Source organism: Mirounga leonina, unplaced genomic scaffold (genome assembly GCF_011800145.1).
Source record: "Mirounga leonina isolate KUSES-001 unplaced genomic scaffold, KU_Mleo_1.0 Mir_168, whole genome shotgun sequence".
In the NCBI taxonomy this organism is placed as follows: domain Eukaryota; kingdom Metazoa; phylum Chordata; class Mammalia; order Carnivora; family Phocidae; genus Mirounga; species Mirounga leonina.
This window is the reverse complement of record NW_023270426.1, coordinates 51,628,643-51,656,552: the sequence shown is the minus strand read 5'-3', so window position 1 is coordinate 51,656,552 and position 27,910 is coordinate 51,628,643. Positions and strand designations below refer to the sequence as shown.

At 40.5% G+C, this 27,910-nt stretch overlaps 1 protein-coding gene across 3 annotated transcripts in view; it reads right to left on the bottom strand.

Annotated features, from left to right (window-relative positions):
- RASGRF2 (Ras protein specific guanine nucleotide releasing factor 2) overlaps positions 1 to 27,705 on the bottom strand; it is a 237,917-nt gene extending 210,212 nt beyond the window's left edge. The window contains exon 1 of one of the 3 annotated variants that reach the window (XM_035014761.1): positions 27,095 to 27,705. In XM_035014761.1, coding sequence (XP_034870652.1) covers positions 27,095 to 27,382 — 288 coding nt within the window. In that variant the 5' untranslated portion in view covers positions 27,383 to 27,705. The remainder of the gene's footprint in view (positions 1 to 27,094) is intronic. The other 2 variants (XM_035014762.1, XM_035014763.1) reach the window with 2 other exon arrangements.
- Between the last annotated feature and the right edge of the window lie 205 nt (positions 27,706 to 27,910).

Below are 27,910 nucleotides of genomic sequence, written 5' to 3'. Positions count from 1 at the left end.
CACAGCTCCCTCTCAACCCCTAGCATACACATGTACGCAGCATCTATATACAAAACCACCTGCCCTCCCCACGCTGGCAGCCTCTAAGGTGGGAGAAAAGAGAAAGGAGTACATAGGCATAGGAATCCCAGAATCCAATAAACAGTCTGGACAGAGAATACTCTAGAAGGAAGGAACAACTCCGAGAGGAGTCGTCCATCCCTCTCATCTCATTATAACTCTTATTATAATTGTATTTTATCACAAAATGATGATATGAGTTTTATAAACTGACGGACGGCATGATTAATTACAGTATAACTATACCGTATTATGTTGGCAGCAATGGTATACATTCCTAAACGCAAGAATATAATAAAGCCCACGCTTCAAAAATGGAGCTGTTTATTGCAGCATGGGAGAGGGGTGAGGTAACTGCTCCCCTCACGGTCCATTCTCCAGTCCTCATGTGCGAACACAATGGGGCACTTTATGAAAACATTTTTTCACCACTCTACACTAATAGCCCCAAACTGCAACCACATTATTAGTTGTTGCAATGATAAAGTTTGCTCTAACCCAGAATTTCACACAGAGGAGTTTTTAAGGAACCCCTACTACAGTAGAATGTCTACGCTAAAAATGGCTGCACAGAAATGGGCAAAATCATGAAAAACATTTCTGTGAGTGTTCTGCTCAATTCTTTCAACAGCAGGTATCTTTAGGCTAGATTTCATGCAGCAGACTTAATCTGATTTTGAGTTATCAACACACAGTAAGGGAGTTCTTCCTTTTAAAAGAACAACGGTAGGGGCGCCCGGGCGGCTCAGCCGTTAAGCGTCTGCCTTCGGCTCAGGTCATGATCCCAGGGTTCTGGGATCGAGTCCTGTGTCGGGCTCCCTGCTTCTCCCACTCCCCCTTTTTGTGTTCCCTCTCTCGCTGTGTCTCTCTCTGTCAAATAAATAAATAAAATCTTTAAAAAAAAAAAAACTAATAATGTTCCACTTTCTAGTTCATAATTAAAGATACCTTAATTTTTTTTAAATGCCTGCAATTTAATAAGTCGATTTTATGATCATTAGAGTAAATTATGTATGCATAAAATACACATATTTTGTGTTTTATTTTTCTGTGTTTGTATGCACAAACAATACATAATTAATAGTTAATATTTATCAAGCACTCATGTGCCAGGTATTGTAACTGTTTTACATACTCCTGTTCAAGACACCATTATCCTCCCATCCATGAGGTAGATGAAGTAGATGTTACTTGTGGCTTCACTAAGAGATGAAAGCCTGCAACACAGAAAGGTCAGACTGCAAATATCTAGCAAAGTCGGTACTGGAAGCCAAGCAGCCTGCTTCTCTCTCAATTGCTACCAAATACATACAAACAGTATCCATCAGGGCCTGGACTGTATATCCATCCACTAAGTTTTAAACACTTAACAATGACTTAATTCGTCAAGACTCTAACATTTAATAACAACCTTCATAGAATGGTACCAAGAACTCCAGGTAATTAAAAAAAAAAAAAAAAGTCCTTAGTTACCAGGACTTTGGAGATGAATTAAAGAGACAAAAATATGTACATAAAATGCATTCATTTCAAAGCGACTTCTAAGTAAAGATGACAATGTGGTATGAATGAAATAAAAGGAAAGATGACAAATCTAAGGGGAAGTGCCATAGAGGTGATCCCTAACGGAGCTCTCTGAGGCAACACTCCCTGGTTTGGCAGAGTGATGGTGTAAGGAAATTTCGCACTGGGATAGAAAACAAGCAAAAAGGAACAGGAGAGATGGAGGTGGCAGCTGAAGAACAGAATGTATGTCACGAAGTATTTCAAGTCATACTAAACTGTGATGATCTATTTCACAGTGGTTTTCCTTTAACCAAGAATCTACATTTTACACTTATCACTATCACTATTCTTTCTTCTCCTTTCATCTCAGCATTCCAGGCAACCTTCTAAGTGTTAAGTGGAAACCATTTCTCCGTGTTCCCTCTCTGGTCTGTCTCCTACCAGTGTGCAATGATTTGCTCAAAAACAAACTAGCAGAGTAAATGAGTGATAATCACCCACCACTTATTTCCAAAATTGCCTGCATGAAGCCTAAATGAGCATTGCATTCAAATGACTTAGACTACTTACTTGCCTATTTATTTTAAAAGACGATGGAAAGACTTACACTTAACCAATATGTTTTATTTAGAGAGCCCCTAGCCAATCAGATGTTCAGCCCAGGGTAAGCTTTGGTTCCTGTCCCCAAGGACTTTTTAATCCAGCAGGAATTGAGTCTACACAATGCCTGATATGCAGTGGGCACTTAGTAAATGGGAGCTTCCATTTCTTGTGCATCATAGCTGAGCAGTGAGGCACTGAAGAAAAGACAGGGGCACCTGGGTGGCTCAGTTGGTTGAGCATCCAACACGTGCTGTCAGCTCAGGTCATCATCCCACGGTTGCGAGATCAAGCCCTGAGTCGGGCTCTGCACTCAGTATAGAGTCTGCCTGAGATTCTCTCTCTCCCCCTGCCTCCGTCCCTCCCCCAGCTCATACTCTCTCTCTCTCTCTTTCAAAATCTTTAAAAAAGAAGAAGAAGAAAGAAGAAGAAGAAGAAGTAGTAGTAGTAATACATAAGGTCATAGTAATTGAGAGAGCTGATAAGCACTAGACAGGGACCCCGGGAAGGGTGTGGCAAACTCCCTGGAGGGGTCAGGCAGATGATCTTCTTTAGAAGAGGTGCTCATCTGGCAGAAATAGGAAGCTGGAGAGCATTTAAAGCAGAGAAAACAGCAAAGCACATGGCTGTTAAGAAATGATGACTACGTCTGGCATGATAGGGGCCCAGAGAGGGGAGAGAGAGGGAGTGACTGGGCCAGATCACAGAGGGCTCCAGGGTCCTGTGAAGAGGATGGGACTCTCTAGCAGTTATAGGGAGCCAGTAACAGACATCAAGCAGGAGAATAATCTGCTCATACTAATTTAGAGAGACAGGTGTGATGGCAATGTGGAGGATGGAATGGAGATAGGCGTGGAGGACGGAATGGAGATATGCATGGAGGCCCCTCAAAGATAACTGGGGTAAGATGAGGGTCTGATTTCAAATACTGATGAGCAAGATAGAAAAATGGACCTTAACAAATACTAACAGATTTCCCCCTGCAAAATGTTGCTGAAGCTCCCAAGTTAAAGACTGTTGGATTTCCTATGTCCCAAAAGCATCTGGCGTGGAGCAATTCAGACTACTGTCTTTTGAATACAGGGACCAATTAATAATTCTACCATCTGGAATGCTCCTCTCCTATCTTCCTCCTTTCAATACACATCTACTGGGCACTAACTACATGTCTTGTCCTGGTAGCTAGGGATCCAAAAGCAAGGAAGACAGCTAAGGAGCTCAGAGTTTAGTAGAAGACAGATGGACACATAGATAATGACCCCAATGCCGTACAATGCTGTAAAAGGTGTGTATGAGGTGGTAAGTGCACAGAGGAGAATTACAAAGTGCCTGGTTGGGATGGGGAAAGCAACATCTGACTCCATTAATGTTTTCATAATCTAAAGGAACTATCACCAGTTTTTTTTGTTGTTGTTGTTTTTTTAAAGATTTTTTTTTTTTTATTCATTTGAGACACAGAGATACAGAGAGAGAGAGAGAGCATGAGCAGTGGGAGAGGGAGAAGCAGACTCCCGGCCGAGCCAGGAGCCCGATGTGGGGCTCGATCCCAGGACCCCGGGATCACGACCTGAGCCGAAGGCAGACGCTTAACCATCTGAGCCACCCAGGCGCCCCTCACCAGTTTTTTAATGACACACAACATTGCCAGTGACATTTCCCATTAACTTAGCTGACGCTACACGTAAATTGTTTAAAATATCTGTCAGAATAGATCACGTAACAGATTCTGTGAAATTCTGTTTAATGTTGTGAATGTTAAAGGTAAAACCCATTTGGAGAGTCCTGCTTGCTAGCCGGGGCTCACCTATCAATCACTGTGATGAAAGTCATATTCTTACTTTTCTAAGTTTCCACTGTTAAACTGATTCTTAGCGTTGAATTTCATCCTGGAAGTAAACAAAATGCAAATATCCCAAGACCTACTGGGGTCAAGCACACACATACCTGCCACAATAAAAACCTTAGTTTTGTTTTTTTTTTTTTACATAGTCTCTTCAGACTTCTTGCCATGCCTTAGTCCGCTTTCAAATAATTTTCCATTAACAGGCAGGAGTCCCCACAGTACTCCACCCCTCCACATCCTTCCTGTACTGGGTCACTTAAAAATAACTAGCCATGAAGCATTTTAAAATTTCAGCAAATTATTTCAGTGGAAAAATCACCGGCCCTCACACTTGTGGTGAGGTGGAGAACCAGGGGAGACCTCAAAAGGTTTTCAAATAAGAACTTTATCTTCTAGACAGTACAAATGTCTTTACTCGCTACCAATGATCTCTTTCTTACCTTCTTACTAGAAAAATCTGTTGGCAATATGTGACCAATCTGAGGGAAAATGCTTTTTATCTAATGTCCCACATTATGTGACAATGAAATCTATTTTTATGAATTCCCATGCCACATAAATATGTTCACTTAGAAATTTGAGCTTTTCCTGTTTCCAAGGAGCTATTTTGCATATTAGTTACACTGTGGTTAAATAATTATTTTGATTAATTATATAAGATATACAAGTCTATTGTGGAAAATTAGACCATATAAATAGGCATGAAGAAAATGAAAATAACCCCCAATTCCCCGAAGAGAATCAGTATAAACAGGTAAAACCTGTTTTCTTTTTCTCAGAATTTTCAAAGCATAAATTCATATATTTCTCTCTAAAATGCCTATTGTCCGGGGTGCCTGGGTGGTTCAGTCAGTGAAGTGTCCAACTCTTGATTTCGGCTCCGATCATGATCTCAGGGTCATGAGATCGAGCCCCAAGTCGGTCTCTGACCTGGGTGTGGGGCCTGCTTAAGATTCTCTTTCTCGGGCGCCTGGGTGGCTCAGTTGGCTGAGCGACTGCCTTCGGCTCAGGTCATGATCCTGGAGTCCCTGGATCGAGTCCCGCATCGGGCTCCCTGCTCGGCGAGGAGCCTGCTTCTCTCTCTAACCCTCCCCCCTCTCATGTGCTCTCTCTCTCTCTCTCATTCTGTCTCAAATAAATAAATAAAATCTTGGGCACCTGGGTGGCTCAGTTGGTTAAGCGACTGCCTTCGGCTCAGGTCATGATCCTGGAGTCCCTGGATCGAGTCCTGCATCTGGCTCTCTGCTCGGCGGGGAGTCTGCTTCTCCCTCTGGCCCTCCCCCCTCTCATGTGCTCTCTCTCATTCTCTCTCTCTCAAATAAATAAATAAATCTTTAAAAAAAAAAAGATTCTCTTTCTCTATCCCCCTCTGCCCCTGCTCCCCCTCCCCCCCACCTCCAACTCACGCGCACACAAATGTGCTCTCTCTAAAAAAAAAGAATTCTCTAATTCGGGGCAGCACATCTGAAATCAGTAATATGGGCAATGCGTATGGGCAGGTCTAATGTTTAACAAGGTCTCCCTCTCCCTCTGTCCCTCCCCACCACCCCACTCGCTCAGGAGGTCTCTCTTTCTTTCTCTCTCTAAAAATAAAATAAAATGCTTGTTGTCTATAAAACACTTTACTAACTCATTGCCATCATCTAAACTGGCAAAATAATTATGTAGATATTCCTTAATTTAGGTAATTAATCTTTATAGTTGGATATCAAGGTTGTTCCTAACTTTTCATTATTAAAGCCAATGCCATAATGAGCATACTTGTATGAGCATCTTTGCACACTCATTCAGTTGTTTCCTTAAGACAGAATCCTAGAAGTGGCTTTGCTGAATCACAATAGACATAAGGTCATGATTTTTACATCACAGGAAATACATAGCTCACAGACTGTTTAAAACAAAACAAATGAGAAGAATAAAGGAATCCCTGATTTCAAATAAAACATAAAAAACAAATATATCTTTATTTGAAAAACACAAAGGAAATCTATTAAACTATAGCTTAGCTGTTAACAAAACACAAACCCTCAAACTAGACCATGCTTAGGGCTCTGTCATGTTTGCTAAACTTGTGCCTCAAGAAAAGACATTTAGCTTTATTCAAGAGGCTCCTTGTAAAAAGAACTCTGTGGGCAACAAATGCAATGCCATATAATAGTCAGCACCATCCAAGAGAAATATAACGTGCACCACAAATGCAAGCTACGCATGTAATTTTAAATTTGCTAGTGGCTGCATGGAAAAAAGGAAAGAGAAGCAGGTGAAATAAATTTCAATAATACATTTTATTTGATGTGGTGTCCCCAGAATATCCCTTCAACATCTAATGGAATAAAAAAAATTAGTGAGATATTTTATTATTATTATTATTATTTTTGGTACCAAGTCTTTAAATTCCAGCATGTATACAGTACGAACACAGCACGTCTCAGTTGAGACTAGCCGTGGTCGAAGTGCTCAAAAGCCACCTATGGCTGGTGGTACCACATGGACGGTGCAGGACTATGGCAGAGGTCAGCAAACCTTATCTGTAAAGGACCAGACAGTAAATATTTTAGGCTTTGCAGGCCAAGAGGCAAAATCAAGGATACTGTACCCTTTGCCTGGGTAGCCCATCCAGGGCGGTGAACAGCTTTGCATCTAAGTGCCTCAGCCAGAGACATTCTCAGGAGACATTTTCAGGATGAAGACTGGCCAGCCCAAGGAGGTGGGGGGGGGGTGCTCCCATCACTGTAACCTGAAACCCAGCTAGCCCCTGTCTCCTCCTAAGAGCCAGGTCAGCACAACTTAGGCAAGTGGCTTGAAAGGACAAGACTCGGTGACTGAGATTTCCTAGACAGAGGTTCTACCATTCGTTGCCCTGCATGTGCCACAGTGGAGACCCCAGTGTGTTGGCAGCAACCAAAGTGGCCAGCAGCGGGGAAAGGGGCCGGGGGGCGGGGAGGCACTGAACTTGGTCTCTGCAGCTCACTGTGCCAGCCTATGTTGGTTCTAGAAATAAAGTATCCAGTAAGGGAGGATTCACAAAGCCAATTGCATAGTAAAGATTCTGAGAAATCCTGTCATAAGGAAACCTGTTTCACTTGCAGTAACTTAGCCCTTCCCAATATTTTTTGGTTTGAACCCATTTTAACAAGTAACAAACACCAAGGCACACAAGTGGATATTCCTCTGAGAGACACTCTCTGAGTGACTCACTCTGAGAAACTGCTCTAAGTTAATTTTGTAAAGCCCCATTCGATACCAGGAAAAGTTCCTCACAGTAAACTTTAATAATAGAACTAAATTCTTGGGTTCCTTCTCAGGTTCCCATCTTTCATTGTTCCATTTTTACCCAAACACCATGCCTGATTATTTTTTCAACATATTTCTGCTTCTCCCCTCCCCATACTCATGTCCCTCCAAGGCTCTCTACAACCTAAAGTACGTGGTTGGCCCCGTCTGCCTGTCCAGTCTTGCCCAAATGTTACTTCCAACTTGAATCCAAATGTCCCCAACTTAAGCCAAAATGAGGCTAGTGCTTCCTTCTTACCAGTTAAACTTGGTTTCTCTGCCATGGACCACAGACCTCAGATGTTCCTAAAACTCTGCCTGACCACAAAGCCAAAAGTTCGTCGTCGTCCCCTGAACACATACAGCCTTTACTAAGCCTCACGCATCATCAGAGAACTCCTTCAAATACACTACCTCATCTCCTCCCTACAAAGGCACTGGGAGGACCACAGAGACTACACCTTAAACTTCTGGCATAGGCCTTGTATGGCGCTTTGTGGCCACTACTCAAACTTGCCTAGCAAATAAATGAAAGCATGAAGTGCTTAGTCAGGCTTCAGTGAAGGGGGATCTGGCTTGTGAGCACATTTAGGCTTCCCAAATGACACCAGAGGTTAGGATATATATTCAAACCTTTACAGGCAGAAAAGCCACACTAATCCCTTCCTGATTTATCATTTCGGTGCATGAGCCACATCACTGAAGTACTCCACTGCTAGTGAATTAATTCATGGCCAAACTTCTATTTCCTTTAATTTATTTTTTTTAAGATTTTTTTATTTATTTGACACAGAGAGACAGCAAGAGAGGGAACACAAGCAGGGAGAGTGGGAGAGGGAGAAGCAGGCTTCCCACCGAGCAGGGAGCCCGATGTGGGGCTCGATGTGGGGCTCGATGTGGGGCTCGATCCCAGGACCCTGGGGTCATGACCTGAGTCAAAGGCAGACGCTTAACGACTGAGCCACCCAGGCGCCCCACTTCTATTTCCTTTTAAAAGACACTTTATCCTCTACATATTGTTCTCTAAAGACAAATTTAATGCACTGTGATTTTCCCAGCGAAACTGGATGTTTTGCTTTTTAGAAAGCACTTTTTAGGGGCACCTGGGTGGCTCAGTTACATGATGGATATATAAATACGCAACTCCAAAACTTTAAGTGACTTTTAGACAAATGTGCAAAAGAGATTACAAGGTATCTGGAAAATGCTTGCCTGGATTTTACTGTGATGTCATTAGCAGCAATCCTGAGGAATTTGGGGACAGGGCTCGCAGGGTGTGTGAAAAAGTAGACTCTGCAAGACTTCGCTAGCCAACAAGGCTGCCAAGTGAAAAGCCGATAGATCTTCCTTTTTTTTTTTTTACTATTTGTTTTTTTAAGACTTTATTTATTTATTTGACAGAGAGAGACACAGCGAGAGAGGGAACACAAGCAGGGGGAGTGGGAAAGGAAGGAGCAGGCTTCCGGTTGAGCAGGGAGCCCGATGCGGGGCTCGATCCCAGGACCCTGGGATCATGACCTGAGCCGAAGGCAGACGCTTAACGACTGAGCCACCCAGGCACCCCAGATCTTCCTCTTTTACTCAAAGTGACAGAGAATCTCCAAACAAACCTGCCTTCCAGGACCCTAAAATAATCTTCAAATAAAATGTTTTGTCCGAACACCAAGACTAGAAATCTCATTTATTAAAATTCACAACAGGGTTAAATTTTAAAATAGAAGGAGGACATAAGAAATTCAGTAATATTCTTTCAGGAGTTCTGTCTGTGAGCCAAAATCACTCTCATTATCAAAAGCCACAGGGAAAGCCACGATGGGGGAGGGAAGGTCTGGCCCCAGGGATACAATGTTCTCTCTCAGGGGGAAGGTTAACAATATCCCCAAGGAGGCAAGGCAACTGTTAGCAACATTAAAGGTAGGAAAGAACAAGTATCCTAACCTTCAATTGTTTTGTTTTGGTCTTTCTAAATCACAAAAGGTAACACAATCAAATTTAAGGATCAGTGAAAATTTGCCAATCTCTAGCCACTATGAAAGAATATGAAAAATGAAAAAACCCCTGCCAAAAAAAGTAAATAATGTTGTAGTTGCATGAAGAAGTGTGTTGTATGACTTTTATCAACCCAAGATCTTGTGGCCCAGAGGGGCTGCAGGAAGAGATAAAAACCAACCAAGGTAAAGATCAGCTGATAGTAACATCTGCCATCTTTCAAGTATACAATTTTTAGAGTAAACCCTTCGAAAGCCAAGCACTGAGTTTTCCCCTTTCTCACATGGTCACGATATTCCCTATATTTATATTTAATTATTATCAAAAGGTCAAAGGCTCATAATATATGATACAACATAGACATCCATATACCTCCATGCTCTTGCAAATACGCACCCAGCAAAGACCTTTGAAAACACAAATAAAGGCCAATATTTTAGTCTGGAAGCTATCACTTTTTTGTTTGTTTCTATGGTGGTATTGTAAAATGCAACATAAGTCAGTAAAAGTTTGTAGGAGCAGTACTACCACATCAATCAAAGGTGCACATTGATTGAAAACACATCCTGATTTCAGAAAATGTAAAACATTATAATCCAAGTATGATTAAAATCAATGGTACATAGTAATTTTGGGCATTTCTACTTTGTGCATTCAAATGAAGCTCATTGATCATGGCCCAGGCACTCCAACTAATCATAACAAAAATTATCCCTAGGGAGAGTAAATTCCACCAAAAAGCATTCAGAGTCTAGTGTTATTTCCAAAAATTAGACAACCATATTTGGCCACATTTATTTCTGTACTTTATTCACAAATGAGATTATACAGAAATTTATGTTTTATGTTGGGTTTTCAGCTAGTTACAAAACCACCTTCAAATGCAAGTTGGGTATATATTACAGAGAACAGTTTTTCATTACGGTGGAGAACTTGGGGAAAATACCTTTATCATGGTGGTTAAAAGGACTCTCACTTCTTGCTTTTTTGTTTGTTCATTTGTTTGCATGCGCCTTCCCTGCCTTGACAATTTATTCACAAATGTCATGCTGATGGTCACTGCAACATTACTTAAAATTGCAAAGCAAAACTCCATATTAAAACAACCTAAATACCCAACAGTAGGAAAAAGTTTGTTATCTGTGTGATAGAAAGAATGTTGTACAGTCATTAAAAATAATGTTTTCCGGGCACCTGGGTGGCTCAGTTGGTTAAGTGACTGCCTTCGGCTCAGGTCATGATCCCGGAGTCCTGGGATCGAGTCCCACATCGGGCTTCCGGCTCAGTGGGGAGCCTGCTTCTCCCTCTGACCCTCTCCCTTCTCATGCTGTTTCTCTCTCGCTCGCTAATAAATAAATAAAATCTTTAAAATAATAATAATAATAATAATAATGTTTCCCAAGAATATATATTGGCAAACAAAATGCTCACAATATAATGTTCTATTTTAAAAATCAGGATCCAAAACTCTACATACAATATGATCACAAGTGTGTCCCACTTTTAAAATGTCTATTATATACCGGTGCCTGGGTGGCTCAGTCGGTTAAGCATCAGATTCTTGATTTCAGTTCAGGTCATGATCTCAGGGTTGTGAGACTGAGCCCCACAACGGGCTCCATGCTGGGTGTGGAGCCTGCTTAGAATTCTACTTCTCCCTCTTCCTCTGTCCCTCTGCTCACTAAAAATATAAAATAAAATAATAATAAAAATGTCTATTACTTATATGCATGCACAGAAAAGTCTTTGAAGGAACTCTTCCAACAACATGGTTTTCTCTGAGGGATAGGATTTCAGGATATTTTAATTTTCTTATTTTATAATTCACTTTGATTTTTCAGATTTCACACAGCAAACATTATACTCCCTTTTTGAGAATGAGTTTAAAATTTAATAATGTGTTTATACAATGGTGCCAGAACAACCAATCACTTGTAATATAACTCATGGAATCAGAAAATATACACTATCTATATCCACTCACTGATTTCCTTCTCCCCTGCTTTAGTGAGATGTAACTGACAAATAATATGGTGTAAGTTTGAAGTATACAAAGTGATGATGTGATATATTATATGTTGTGAAATGATTACCATGATAAGGTTAATAAATCTATCACTTCACAAAGTTACTTGTGTGTGTGTGTGTGTGTGTGTGTGTGGTGAGAACATTTAAGATTTACTCTCAGCAAATTTCATTTATACAATATAGTATTGTTAACTACAGTCACCATACTGTACACATTAGATCTCAGAAACATTATTTTTATAAATAAAAAACTACTTTAAAAAATGTTCTGTTAACATGGCAGTTTATACCAAAAGGAGAAAAATGAGTAAGCTGTGGATTTATTTACCTTTCTGTATACATTTTAAACATTCTCTTTGGGAAAAAAAAAACCAAACTCTGAATCTTTAAAGCACAAATATCAATTTAGCTGTATCTTTCTTCTGAAAAAAATTACCTATTAATCTCACTCTCATTTATTTAGTATTTATTATAGTCAAAGGAGCCATACAACAGAAAGGATTTAAATGTCAAAGAAAAACCTCTTCACTCATCTATCCTTATAGGTAATATTCCCCCTCATTTAGAGTAATCTTCCAACTATTTCTCAAGGAATTTGTCATCCACTAAATATTGTCCATAGAAATTTAAAATCTTGGACTCATAAAGATGCCTACAAACTAGGCAGAGAAGCTACCTGGTTCGCAAAATGGACCATAAAATGAACAGAATATCATCTGTAGTAATCAAACTTCCAACTAATAGGCTGTTTAAATTGCCCTCACTTACATGAAAAAAATGTAACTGTGGAAAAGTTTAAATACCATTCTTATAGCATTTTAGTCTACAAAACACTTTTCACCAAGATTATCTCAATTTAATATTCCTACTTTCATTACAAAGTAGGAATTATCATACCCATTTTCCAGATAAGGAAATGACTAAGCTTGAGAATCCACAGCTTATTAAAGGTGGAGCTAGAACTTGAACTTGGGAACTTTGCCTCAATATACTATGCATTCTGTACCATTCAGCCAGTTGGAAAGCCACTGCATCTTCACTGCTATAAGACAAAGACATGGCAGGTGAACAGGAAAGAGGATGGTCTCAGCTCAAACTGGCATGCTGAAAATAAACTTTAATTTTTTTAATCGAAGTATAATTAACATACAGTATTATATTTTCAGATGTCCAATACAGTGATTCAACAATTGTATGTATTATTCAGTGGTCATCAATATAAATGCACTCTTAATCCCCTTTATCTATTGCACCCATCCCCCACCCACCTCTCCTCTCTGGCAACCACCAGTTTGTTCTGTGCATATATGAGTCTGGTTTTTTTGGTTAGGTTTTTTTTTTTTTGGTTTTTTTTTTTTGGCTCTTTTTTGTTTGTTCGTTTGTTTTGTTTATTAAAGTCCACATATGAATGAAATCATATGATATTTGTCTTTCCCTGAGTGGTTTATTTCACTTAGCATTAAACCTTCTAAATCCATCCATATTGTTGCAAATGGCAAGATCTCATTCTTTTTTATGGTTGAGTAATATTCCATTGCATAAATATACCACATTTTCTTTATCCATTCATCTATGGATGGACACTTGGGTTGTTTCCATATCCTGGTTATTGTAAATAATGCTGCAATAAACACAGAAGTACATATATCTTTTCAAATTAGTGTTTTCATTTTCTTTGGATAAATACCCAGAAGTAGGATTACAAGGTCAGATGACAATTCTATTTTTTATTTTTTCAGGAACCTCTTAAATGTTTTCCAAAGTGGTTATACCAATTTGCATTCCCACCAACAACGTATGAGGGATTCTTTTTCTCCATATCTTCACCAACACTTGGTATTTCTTGCATTTTTGCTTTTAGGCCTTCTGAGAGGTATGAGATGATATCTCATTGTGGTTTTAATTTGCATTGCCCTGATGATTAGTAATGCTGAGCATTATTTCATGTGTCTGTTGGCCATCGGTATGTCTACTTTGGAAACATGTCTATTCAGATCTTCTGCCCATTCTTAAATCATATTGTTTCTTTTTTTGGTACTGAATTGTATAAGTTCTTTATATATTTTGGATACTACCCCATTATCAGATATATCATTTGCAAATATCTTCTCCCATTCAGTAGGTTGCTTTTTTGTTTTGTTGATGGCTTCCTTCACTGTGCAAAAGCTTTTTATTTTTGTGTAGTCCCAATAGTTTAATTTTGCTTTTGTTTCCCTTGCCTGCGGAGACATATCTAGAAAATGTTTCCACGGCTGATGACAAAGATATTACTGCACATGTTTTCTTGTAGGATGTTCTATGGTTTCAGGTCTCCCATGAAAATTAATTTTTATAATAACATTCACAGGAGGAAACTAGAGCTAAAGCGCTACAGTCACAGGATACTATTGATACTACTCTTCAACCATTTGACTACAAATTCCAGACACAAGAGTTCATCTGTTTTGTTTTGTTTGCTGACCAAACAAATACAAGAAGATACTTTGGTGCCCAGAACAGAAAGACTGTGTACAGTTGGCAAATATTATTCTTGGTTGCCCGATATTTCAGACAACAGTATTCACTGCTCTGGGTCAGGGGAGACTATAACCTAGGTAGACCTAGTGGCCAAAAAGCGGTACTATAAATCAAGACACTGAGGATGTGGACTCACATCAAGATACAAGAAATCTCATCGTCAAGAGTCTCAGTATAAGCAAGGTCTCAAATGGCAGAGGGGTGTGCCTTCTACATCTTCAGTGCTGAGCCCCTTCTGGTGCTGGAAGTCAGCAGCATAGGAGAAAGATGGAGTGCTCTGGAGACAGACTGACCTGATCCCCAACATCCCACTCTCCACCATGACCCAGCTCTCAGGCCCTCCGCACAGGGCCAAGCAGATAGAGATCATAGGGGTTATGTGAACTGGTTCTAATGCTTCCCTTATATAAATATGAGCCCATAGCTTTGCTTTGTTGACATAATTCCATCGGTCTGGAGTGGGAATAACAACCTGTTTTATGGGCTTTACGATTGTGGCCAGATCATTCTGAGAAGTTTTCCACTCAAACTGCAAATGAACCATGACAGAGAAGAATGAGACTGAAGACAAAAACTTTTCCCTCCTGGTTATATGTCTCTAGCTCCTAGCTATGGCCAAGTTCAACAAATGCTAAGTTACTAAACTAGGTTCTATTAACCAAGCTAACCGTTTAGTAAAATTTTGCCCTGGGTGAATTATTAAACCACTCTAGGCCTCATTATCCTTATCTGCAAAATAAAGAGGACACTGTCATCTCAGGATGGTTGTCATGATTAAATGAGATAATATACATAGAATGCCTGGCTCTTTAACCCAAAATTAGCACTCCGTAATGGTAGCTCTTCCAACCACATAATATAAAACAACATGTATAAAAAACTAACAAGTTAGTATCCTAAATGAAATCATCTAATTGTATTTTGTTTTACTTTCTAAGAAGGGCTAACTTATGCCAGGAGAAAGATGATTGTTTTAAATTAAATACTCATAAACTAAGATGATAGACAGATAGATGGGGGTAGGACGAAGATAAAAGGAGGGAGAGAGAAAGACAGACATCAGATATGAGGAAACTATCTAAAATAAAAGTTTAAACCTAATCCATTTTGTAAGAAATAAAATGGGATTCACATCTCAGTGCCCTCAAAATATACACCTTGCCACTCAGTAGTAAGATAAAGATAAACACCTGTAAAAAAAATCTTATGACTACAAAAGTATACCTTTGCTTTATTTTGTTCAAAAACACCATATTCAAAGATGCTCAGATTAAACTGATAAAATAAGGATTAATTATGATTTGACTTCTTTTATCATTACTGAATTAGAAGTAATTAACAAATAAATCTCTAGAAAAAAAAGAAACAAGATAACTCTTCTACTGTTTTGAAAGGAGTTTTACTGATTACTATTTAGAATCACTATTAAAACTCATTGTTGAGTAGTAATGGCCACGTAGATTGTTATAACCCTTACCCCACTCTCCAGCCCAACATGCACACACTGAGAACAATTAGAAAAGCTGGACACAACACACAAAAATAATCCATTTGAAAGCATCAGTGAGCTACCAAGACCTAAGCCAGGGCCTAAGGAATAAAGACACCTTAAAGAAGGGAAGTAAACTAGTGAATCTGACAGTCTTTGAAGTTTCTAAGGAATTTGTCAATTTCTAAGTAGTACAAAGCCAAGAGGCTAGGAGGCCATTCAGAAAGTAGCAGCTAAGAGGCTGGAAACCAGCGCTGAGTTTCTAGCAGTCTCATGGGGATGGAGGAGACTAAGGAGAAGTTTCTGTAAATACTCAGAATTCCAGATAATCCCCTGGAAAGGCTATACTTCAGAAATTAATGCAAACTGGAAATGGACATAGTCTCACAAAACCTGAAACCCAGCTTTCACCAGCTCAATCCCAGAATGGATTAATGTACCATAACCCCACATTTATGCCTGCAAGAAAGCAAAAGTAAACCCTCTCTTAAAGGAAAATAGCATCACGCAGAGCCTTAAATTATTTTTTTTGATTCTTCATACACAATGTCCACCATTCAAACGAAATCATAAGGCATGCAGACAACTACTAGCTTACTGCAGAGTCCTTGTCAAAACTGACCCATAGAGGCCTTGTAACTCTCCAACCTGAAATTCCCATTTTAAGAATGAATCAACTCAGACTCAAGAACAAACAAGACAGGAAGGGTCAAAACCTTGCTTGTCAAATGGAAACAGTATGTTGAAGAATGTAGCTGGTCTGGCCTCAGGAGCATCTCAGCTTTACATTTCAAAAAGTAGCAAGTTCCTCTGTGGGGAACTTGATCTGTTCTGCTGCCTAAAGCAAAGCCACTGACTCAATGGGACCTCCCTCCAGTACAAAAAGATTCCCTAAATGTCTGTGCCTGGTTCACTGATGGTTTGGCTAGGCTGAAACCTAGTGGTATGCACTGCATGCTGTGGATATTCAACCTCAGTGCCAGCTATGCAGAAGCAAAAGGAGATGTAGTTGCTCTGGTCAGGGGGCAGGACTCAGGCTTTTGGGCTGTTGCCAATGGTTAGGTGTTTGTTTTCCACTTGGAAAGCTGCAGCCTGGTAGATTAAAGAGACCCTTCTTTGGAAATATGAATAACCTAGAAACAAACCATGTCTGCTGACTGAATTGGGTGGCACACTCATGTAGATGCCCACAGGAAGGGCTGTGAACCTACTGGAATCAAGTAGGCTGATTCATTGAAGCTGATGGAGCCTGACTCTATTTCTAATGCAGAGGATACCACTGCAGGGCAGATTTGTGACTCTTGCCACAAGTGGACCTGTTTGTCTTACAAGGGAAGGGGCCATATCACCAGGGCTGTTACCCCCTACCACTCCTTGCAGATTGGCTACTTCAGACCTCTGAACCCTTCTCAGTATGTTGATAATTTTCAGGTAACTGGTTAGCTGTTTCCAGCCACACCACTGTGGCCCTTGAAATGAATCTGTGTACTCAAGAATGGACTGATAGTCCACCTCTCTCTTCCTCATTCCCCCCCAGTCCATACACTTTAGTAAGGCAGTTCCATCACTGAAAGCAGGCATTCCAAAAAAGGAATCATTCCTTCTTGGCTACTTCCTGGCTAATAGGACAAAAGTGGAAAGAATTATAAGCCATTATATAAGTATATTTTGAAAACTGAGGATTCCATCTTGAGCACTGCTGGACATGATGTATTTTTTTTCTTCCCAGCAGCACCCCCAGGCCAGCCTGGTTGATATACACTCCAGGTGGCAGCATAGCTGAAAGAGGCATCAGGGATTCAAGCTTAACTCTGAAAGTTTTATAAAAGTGCCCTCCCTTGTCCCTCTTGCACCCGACCCTTCCAGATGAAAGTTGTGGGTGTTAAGTAGGGGAAGAAATATCTCAGACTCCAGAAAGGTATGTGGAGGACAGGACATCATGATTTTTTGTCTTTTAGAATTACCCCTGCAGCCTTCCTCCAAAGGGAAAACATCCTGCTACGGCAATTTGAAACTGCTACAAGCACGCTCTATTTTTACTTTCTGCTACATCTTTTGTGATCCACTTGATTGTGTTGACCACAGAGCAGCAGGAGAGGGTCCCAGCTCCTGCCCCTTCCACACAAAGCACTTCTGGATATCGTCCCCATCCCTATCCATATCATGGGCAGACAAATGCCATAAAGAAAAAGATAGCTTATAGTATATTAAAGTTTTAAACCTCTCTTCATCAAAAGACGCCTTTAAGAGAGTAGAAAGGGAAGCCCGAGTAGAAAACGTTTGCAATATATGTAACTAACAAAGGACTTATGTCTTCATATGTATTAGAAAATTGTACAGACACTTCCCAACTTAGAATGGTGACTTACGATTTTTTGACCTTAGGGCAGCACAAAAGCAATACACATTCAGTAGAAACCAGACTTTGAATTCTGAAGTTTGACCTTCTCCTGGGCTAGTGATATGCAATATGACCCTCTCTCATGATGCTTGGCAGTGGCAGGAGCCACAATTCCCAGTCAGCCACACAGTCACGACTAGTAACAACTGAAGTACTAACAACCATTCTGTATTCATACAACCATTCTGTTTATCACTTGCTGTAGGGTCTTTAAGAAATCACATGAGATATTCAACACTTTATTATAGGCTTTGTGTTAGATGATTTGCCCAACTATAGGCCAATATAAGTGTTCTGAGGGGCGCCTGGGTGGCTCAGGCATTAAGCGTCTGCCTTCGGCTCGGGTCATGATCCCAGGGTCCTGGGATCGAGCCCCACGTCCGGCTCCATGCTCTGCGGGAAGCCTGCTTCTCCCTCTCCCACTTCCCCTGCTTGTGTTCCCTCTCTCGCTGTGTCTCTGTCAAATAAATAAATAAAACCTTTAAATATATATATATATAAGTGTTCTGAGCACATTTAAGGTGGGTTAGGCTAAGCTATGTTTGGTAGGTTAGGCGTATCAAATGCATTTTTGACTTAGAATATTTTTAACTTACAATGGTTTATCAGGACATAACCCCTTTGTAAGTCGAGGAAGATCTCATCCAATAGAATATTACAAAGAAATGAAAATGAGTGAACCACAACATCCAACAACACAGATCAATCTCACAAACATGATGTTGAGGGGAAGAAGCCTGACACAAAGGAGTGCTTATTACATGAGTCCGTGATGAAGTTCAAAAATAGGCAAAAGCAATCCCTAATGTTATTAATAAGGATGGTGGCTACCCAAGCCTAGGAGTAGTGAAGAGGAAGGGACATTAGGTTAGTTTTTGGAGGGCTGATCACTTTTCTGTATGTTTGCTATACTTAAAAAATAGGTTTGCATTTAATTTATTGTTGAAAGAACAACAGTCAAATAATTTTTGAATCTCAGAATATTACAAAGTAAAGGAAAATTATGAACATGAACCCTAAACAACACAGGAAGCCAATCAGGACCAGAGGACAGAAATTAACGTGTTAAGTCAGTACTATAAGGTTCACAGAAGCCTAAAGTTAGGGCAAGCAGAAGTTAGGAGAACACAGAAGCAGTGAGGAACCGAAAAGGCACAAACATGCTAAAAAACAGGTCAACCGGTACCAATGTCCTAAGATCAGCTAGGTCGCAAGAAAGTGCTAGAGTGAGACTCACCCTTATATTGCCTTTCAGTATTCCCACCGTCCCCCCACCACACACAGAGGTGACCATTATTCAAGACAACTTGACTTCGTATCTCTCCCTTGCAATCAAAAGCGCCTAAAGCAAATAATCACATAGCAGAAACCAACTAACCCTAGAAAAGTTTAGCAATACTAGAGAAAGCAAACTACACCCTTGCTTATTGAAACCTTAGTAATTGCCTTAAAATAACATTGACTAGCTGTTAGGTCTCAATTTATTTTGAAAGACTGATGAAACACTGGTTTACAAAAGATGCCCCGACTGTTGCAGATCTACGCAAAATACCGAGAGAGAAGAAGCATTAAGGATGTCACAGGAGGAAGGACTCATTCTTGCTCTAAACAAGGCTCTTCGGCTACACAGCTGTAAAAGTTTGGAAAATGGACTTCAGTAAAGCAAAGAAGAACCCTCAGGAAGAGAACCACCCATAATTTAATTTCTCATAGAGTGAGGTCAAATCATGAAAATATCTTTACCCCAGGATCACAGCTAAACAACTGATTTCAAAATTTCTTTTCTTTTGGATTTAACATACTGGAATTTATTTAAAAGCTAATTCCACCACCTTTATGTCTTCTCAACCACTGTCTTGAGCTTTTTCCTTTATAATGATATCAAAGAAACAAAAAGATGAGCATTACAATAACATACATTAAAACAGAAGCACGTTACATACTTGTTCCAAGATCATCCTTTTAATTTTGTTTATTTGATAGAGAGAGAGAGAGAGCACAAGCACACAAGCAGGGGGAGCAGCAGAGGGAGAGGGAGAAGCAGGCTCCCCACTGAGAAAGGCGCCCAATGCGGGGCTCAATCCCAGGACCCTGGGATCATGACCTGAGCCGAAGGCAGACTCTTAACCGACTGAGGCACCCAGGCGCCCCAAGATCATTCTTTTCAGAGCCACATCTAGTACAATCTTCAATGCCACACAAGGTCTGTACAAAAAAAGAAAAAAACTTCCTTATTTACAATTAAAATAATACAATATGTGGGACTTGCTTTAAAATAGTCTAGGGGTAAAAAAAGCATGTGTGGAGGGAAACAGAGATAACAAGAAAGCAGAAAGTTGGAGATTGTTGAAGCTGGGTGATGGGTATATTGGCATTCCCTGAACTATTCTGTTTTGTGTTAAAATATTTTTAAAGAGGAAGGCAGGAAAAAAGCTTCCTAAATGACTGAAGTAATGAAAACAAAAAGCAGAAAGCCAAAGAGGAATTCTATCAGAAAGGATTTCATAGAAACACCAGCTGACAAAGGAGTAGACTATTCACATACTATGTTAAGAGCCTGGCGTGGACTACTGCCTGTGAGCCTGGCAACAACCTGATGATGTAGGTACCACTGCGATGCTCATCTTCAGGCAGGGGTCCAGGCTTAGAAAGACAAATTGCTCAAGATCACGGATCTGGTAAGCAGCTGAGTCGAGAGAGAAACCCTGGCAGGTTAACTCTTGAATGGAACCATACACAGTACTACCATCAATCAGACCTGGAAGCTGATAGTCCTAAGGTGAAAAGAAAGAAAATCCATATTGGATGTGAGCAGCCTCTTATGCCCACAATGTGTGGGCATGGTCTCATCCCGGCTTCTGTAAGGAGTCAGGATGTCACTTCCACAATGAGCCGCAGGCCAGGCTACCACCTCCACGTTCCCACGTTGCTAATCCCAGGAAACCTCCTAGCTTTTCAATCTTCCCTCTTTTGAACGGCACTAATCCCACTGTTTACATTAGTCACACAAATGGCATATGGGCTCATACATACAATTCAGGAAATGAATCAGGCACTGTCTAAATTAAATCAGACCAATGACAAAATAAAACATTTCAGGAATCTGAAAAGAATGGAAAGTACTAGTAACCAGAGTCCCTCAGATCCCAGCATCATGGGTCTCCGCCAGGTCACACTGCTGAGTATGGGAAGAGTTAATACAAGAAACTGCTGCTTACATTTAAAAAAATACAGCCCTAAAGGATTGATGAATTTTATTTTTAAACATAGCTTTGTAAATGTCGTTTTATCTGTGTCTTCTCAGATCTTACGAGAATTCTAGCTTTTATTAACTTACTCCTACTCTGATGCCATAAGTCATGGGAGTAAGTTGGCCTCCCCAACTTCCTCATTTCTTCCTTTATTGTTCAAAAAGAAAAGAAATATTTAAATAAACACTGATCAACTCAAACTTGTGTGTGTGTCTGTGTTTCTCTGCCTTCTCCTTAAAAGTATATCTGGGGCATTTTGCATTCACTGTGAGGAGTTTTAAGGAAAAATGATTTGAGTCTTTATTTTTCATTGAATCATTAAGTTTTTCAAGTGCCAGTAAAAAGGAAAAGTGAGAATATGTGCTTTCTGCATCTCTGTTCCACCTACTGATACCAATGTTTTCTCAAACAAAAAAAGAAATCCTGCTACTGTTTTTTTTTTTCCCTGAATATACACACACCCATATTTGAATTCGTTGGGCAAAAAAGTTCAACTATACCCTTTGGTGGAGCCAAAATAGTGCATTTATAACTTCTCAATCAGCTCATTATACCAGCCGATGTGTAATGAATAATTTTGGAATAATGGTTAATTTTCAGAATAATGGCCAAATATTATCAAATAAACAAATGTTTGTCACAGTACTATAGTGACACCTAACAAATATCAGCTTCCAGTTTCATTTAAATATTAATTAAGATTTTACGATATACACACTTGGATTAAGGTAAACTTATTTCAGAGAAAAATTTATACAGTGATTAACGTAACAGAATAATTATATATACTTGGTCCTGAAAAATAAAGCTCCCTAAATCATACACAGATTGGATTTACAATTCACAGATTGAAATGTTAATGATACAAATAAAAATCTGTAAACTCCAAAATATGTAAGTGCATAACAAATGTTTTGTATTTATGATAGAAGATAACAAATGTAACAAACACACACACATATACACATAATATCTCTTTCCTACAGGACAAATGAACAGGCATGAAAACACAAAGCTACTTTAAAAGTGTGAAAATTAGGACTAAGTAAAACCTAAGTAAAGCCATATTGTTTGTCAATCTGGCTTCTTTCATTACAAAATAATCTTAATGACTAAGTTTTTACATTCTACAAAATTAAAACTACATTGGCAGCAGCACGCATAGTTATTGAAAAACATGGATAAAATCAACTTAAAAATATAATCTGCATTAAACACACAGCAATATCAATTGTTTGAACCAACTATTAACATTTGCTTGCTAAAACCAGAAACCTGTGGTCATCACACACGCTTTACAACTTATCATCACCCAGTGAGAAGAAAATATTAAAATATGTTTAATTCCCAAAGAAAAAAATTATGTTACAATAATATATATAGTAAGGTTTAGTGTAGCCAAAATTAAAATAACTACATTTTGCGAATCCATAAATTATTTTTCATTTAAGTTTGAAAGAATGATTACAAAGTTCCAATAATAAATCATTTCTCTTCCTTAGATTATATTTTAAAACTTTTTATAAGATTTAGTAAATATTTTTATTCCATTTTCCCTTCACTTATGTTCAATAAGCAAAAGTTGAAGAGGAAATATTGAGCTGGTTATTATATATTAATTAAACAACATAAATGAGACTGAACATCCACCATCCACACTCTCCACCCTCCACAAGTATTCCAGGGCTTGCATACAGCTCTGCCTAATTCCATAAAACTATTAAAACCCTCCACTTGTGGTCATTAGGAAGGCTAAAATGACTGGCTGGTAACGAGGTGACAGGGGAAATCACATAACCTTTAATCCCTTTAAAATTAAATCAACATGTTTAATTCAGCACAAATATGACCCGTATCTACTACTTTAAGCCTCCAGAACTAAGATGTTTGACCCCAAAAATGACTGAAATCAGAGTGAACAGAACATTTACCATTACCAGGAAAATAAGAATAAATACGGCTTTGTTCCTATATGTCTCTCCTGCTAGCAGGGAAGACACATTCAGTCACTTAAATGGACTAGACTAACCAATGTGTACTTTCACCTAAGTACAAATATTTTTAAAGATCCCCTACTGAAGGAGATGAATGTTATGTAAAATTGTTTGTTTAAACATAAGTCTCATTTTTCTTTAAAAATGCAATGGTCTGCAATTATGTTTCTCAAGAATTACAACTGCCCTATAAATAGTTTTTAAAGGGAAACAAGAATAAACAAAATAGTGATTCACATACAATCCCAACCCCCATCCCACTCAGATTTTTAAATTTCTTTTTTTTTTAAGATTTTAGTTATTTATTTGACAGAGCACGCGCGCACACTAGTGGGGGGAGAGGCAGAAGGAGAGGGAGAAGCAGACTCCCCGCTGAGCAGGGAGCCCGATGCGGGGCTCAATCCCAGGACCTTAACTGACTGAGCCACCCAGGCGCCCCTCAGATTTTAAATTTCTTGAAGCTCAGTCAACTTAAGTAGATCCTTCCTAAGGCACTCGTCAACGTTATTCAATCTTCATACCTGGAGTTGGTCTTTGATCATCTCCATCTCCCTAGAACGCTTTCAGTCTCAGTGTTAAGCATAGGTATAAATGAAAAAAAGTACTAGCAATTTCTAAGAGCTGAAGGGAAGTTCAAATTAGATGTGATAATGGAGGATTACACAGAGCCTGGCACACAGAATGTACTTATTAAACCCAAATTCCCATTCCCCTTGAACACTTTTACCTAGAATGAAAAGTAAGTTTTTCATTTCACATAAACGTAGATTTCTTTAGAAAGTACCACCAACACACAGGTTCAAGAAAAGGAACACTACTTGAAAATTTTTTAGCGGAACTCATTTTGATTCTATCACCATAACTAAAAGTACCCAAAAAGTAGCCACTATGGAAACTTGATCTGAGAGCCTTGCCATGAACCAAGGACTTACCAAAGTGAAATCCTTGGGACATTCTTGAAAAAATGGAGCAATGCAAATATTCCTTTAACCCAGGCACACTTGGAAAGTGAAAAACACCTTTCTTTTTTCTTAACTGGAAACAGTTTTTAAAAACCACTTTAACAGTGGTTTAAAAAAAAAAAACTTAATTTTTCTTTTGTCAACCAACTTACTTCGAATTATTTAGAAGAAACAAACCAATGAGTGTTTTCCTCTTATTATATAACTTATGAAAAACACAATCAGAATTTAAGAATTATTTGAAGGATAAGTAGCATTTAAACTGACAAGAATGATTGGAGGCATTTTAGAGCAAAAATTACATTAACTATAACTGTCAACAGCATTACATCACACTCCAGTGTAAATAAGAATGTCTCCTCCTCTAGCAATGATGTTCCTATTGGTTTGCACATCTGCTAACCTAACTGATTTATTAGAATGTCCACTTTGATCACCTGCTTGTGTTTAGCTTCTCAGATTCAGTAGTTATTACAGAGACTGGTAAACTTTAAATCTTGTGAAACAGTCTGTCACATTCTCTACACAGCAAAAGCTCACACTGCTGTTACAACATTAGAAACAGGAGATGTCATTATTGGGAGGCAACTTGAAACCTTCTCAGCCAAACTCTTAATTTTTAAATATTAAGAAATGGATTTCATTCACAGAAAAAATAGAGAGACTGTTAAGAGATTTGTGTACTTAAGTCACAGCAACATGGTGGAGGAAACCCACTCTGCCTCCCTAAATCCTGTTTCAAGCCCTAACCTTCAACTGTGTTTACAGGGTTGAGAGAAAAACTTACTCAGAAAGCTCCAGGAGCACATTTGGAGGAACAGACCTTAAGATGGTCCCTGCTCAGTGCCTCAACTTTGCCAGTTTCAAGTCTAAGTACTTGAGAAAATGTGAGCACATAGGAACACAAATGAACTGAAAGGGAACCAACTGCATAAACTATAGGTTTAAGGTAGAAGCTGCTTCTTGTTTCTTATCTTTGCAGTTTTTTCTTAATTCTTCAGACACATCCAGACAGGCAGGCTAGAGAAGAGCATCAATCTGCTAAACTAACCTAAGTCACAGAAGCATGCCTAACAGAAAACAAAATTTGACAGATTTCCCAATCCAATTCCTAATCCATTTTGAAATGCTTATTCTTTATATCTCAGTTTTTCTACGTACACCAAAGCTTCCAATTTCTATCCTCTTAAAGATGTACCAAATGAGTGAGAAATACTCATAACCTGTATGGCAAACAAAATTTTTTTTTTCCCCTAGGATGACTTGTTTAGGACTTCCATTAGGAAGTGGCATAAAAGTCACACTATTGGAGGGCTACATTTATGTCTTAAAGTGTGATGTAAAGAAAACTGTCCTGAAGAGGAGAGCCCAGATAACTTCCAAGTAGAAAAATGTAGGTTTTCATGTTAACTGGTCAGACAGCTAGGTAAGTTGCAGCAAGTAACTAACATCTTCACACCCCCAGCTAAGAAAGGAAGGAAGGAAGGAAGGAAGGAAGGAAGGAAGGAAGGAAGGAAGGAAGGAAGGAAGGGAGGAAGGGAGGAAGGGAGGAAGGGAGGGAGGGAGGGAGGGAGGGAGGGAGGAAGAAAGAAAAGGTTATCTCCTGATATTAGTATAAATAGGAGAAAAAATAATTTGGGATTAAGTCAATGATATATATCCAGGGTAATTTAAAGAACCTATTTGCTTTTACACATAATAACACTTAAGAACTTATTAGTTTTGGCTCCTGGGGGGCCTTGGAACACATACCTTTAAAAAAAACAACCTCACCAATAGAAAAAAAAATAGATACTGAAAAAAATCTGCTTCCTCAACACCCTTTTCGTGCTCTTAAATTTTAAAATGCATGACTTGAAATTTAAACTTATATTTTCAGTATCTATATCTACAAAATTGAAAATCAGTTTTTCAAATAACCCTCAACATGCCCTCAAAAACCAAAGGGTGTATTTTTTAAATTATCAGATTTATGTGCAATATAACAAGTTTAATCAATTAAGTCTGTTAATGATTTATAGTGAAACCAAAGTGGAAAAAACAAAACAAAACAAAACTTCTGGTTGATCTAGTTTGAACTCCTCTTAGTTTTACACATTGTTTTATGAGCCCCAGGGGTTATGTAGGCATCTTATTCATCATCCTATCGCTAGCGCCTCCCACAGCCACGCTCTTGCAAGAGAAGCTGTTTGGTCTGACTTGCGGGGGAAATTCAGCTGCGAAACATTTTATGCTACAGCAAATACAATCAGCCTCTTTTCTTCAAGGTGGAGATCTAGAAGCGAAATGAGAACATTTGGGAACATAAAATGAGTCTGCTCTAACTTTAATAACCCAACGGTGATTGGAAAAAAATATAAATTTCGCATTTGCAGGAATGGGGGGGGGGCAGAAGTTACTAAATCTAGAGGGTTTGTTTTTTCCTCCCCGAATGCATACACAGCAAAACTAATAAAATTATGATCCAGGATAAAAAGGTCACATTTATTTTCAAAGCATTCATTTAAAAGTACAGAGAAGCGTTCTTTAAAAATGCCCACAGGTTTAAACATAGCAGGAATGCGGCTACCAAGGACTAATCCTGAGGGAAATGCATACATATTTACCTGCATAATTAGACCCAGCAGGTCAAATGTGAACAAGGTAAACCGACATAAACCACAAAACACTGAAAATCGCCAACAGAAAGTGCCTGTCCTTCCTGGGAGCCCCCGCTTATTCCTTGCACAGCCAGCGATCAAACATGTGCAAGCAGAATTTAAAAACCCCACACGCACCAGCCGGGTAAGGGAGAAACCAAACTTTTCCAAATAAGTTAGTCCCGTCGTGCCAATCTAAACCCAACAGGTGTCAACACACGTCACCACACTAAATCCTTCCGAACTAGGTCTGGATAAGAACTGGATGGTTCGCAATGAAGCTGAAAAGACCCGACCGCTTTCAGGGTCGCGAAAGAAATAAAGCGGAGCCTCGGCTCCAAGTGATTACATGGAGATGAGGGAGGGGGGAGGATGGAGACGCGGCGGCGCGTGGAGATGTCCTGCCCCTGACACCGCGGGGGAACCTTGGATCTCGCAGTGCGGTTCCCGCGTCCGGTCGAGCCCTAGACCTCGAGGGTTAGAAGAAGAGGGAGTGCGCCGCGGCCGCAGGGAGGGAGACCGAGAAGGAGGGCGCACGGTACCTGCTTGTCCAGCGCGTCCCGGGCGCCGCCTTGCCCGACCCCGGCCCTGGGCGGCGCGGGCGCCCGCTCGCAGCTGCAGCCCTCCAGGAGGTACATGCCCGCCGGGCGGCCGCTCTGCTCGCCCTCGAAGTAGAAGAGCACATTCTGGTAGAGCGCGAACCACTTCTCGTGCCAGCGACTCGCGTCGGCTGCCTTCTTGCTCAGGAAGCCGCGTTTGGTGCCCTCCTTGCGGGCCAGGAAGGCCAGGTACAGGGCGTGCCCCTCGTTGTAGCGCACGCTCTTCTGCATGGTGAGGGCGCGGGGGGCTCACCCGTGCCTCGCAGCCATCTCCAGGCCGGCTCGCCCCAGGGCGCGCCCGCTCGGTCCCGGCTGGCGAAGGGCGCCCCCTTGTCTGACGCAGCGCGCAGGGCACCCCGCCGGCCTTCGGGGCGCGGCGCCGCGCGGGTCCGAGGGGGCGCTTGGCTGCGGCCCGGCCACGTTCTGGCCGCGACCGCCGCCCTCCCGGCCGAGCGAAGCCCGGGGAGCCCCCGACGCCCGCGTGGGAAGTGGCCCCGAGAGGGCGCCCCGCCCCGCCGCTGCTTCGCCCGAAGTTGCGGGAGCCGGAGCCCGCGGCGGGCTGGGGCGGCGCGGCGCGCGGCAGCCCGAGGAGGACTGCCCCTCGGGCAACTCGCTCCGGGAGACAGAAGGTAAAACGTCACGTGGGAGATCAGCTGTAATCGGCTTGGAGACCGATTTAAAGGGCAAAGTCGGCGCGGCGCCGGTGACGGCGGCGCAGTCGGCTCACCCCGGCGCGCGCGTGCCACCCTCGCCCGCCGG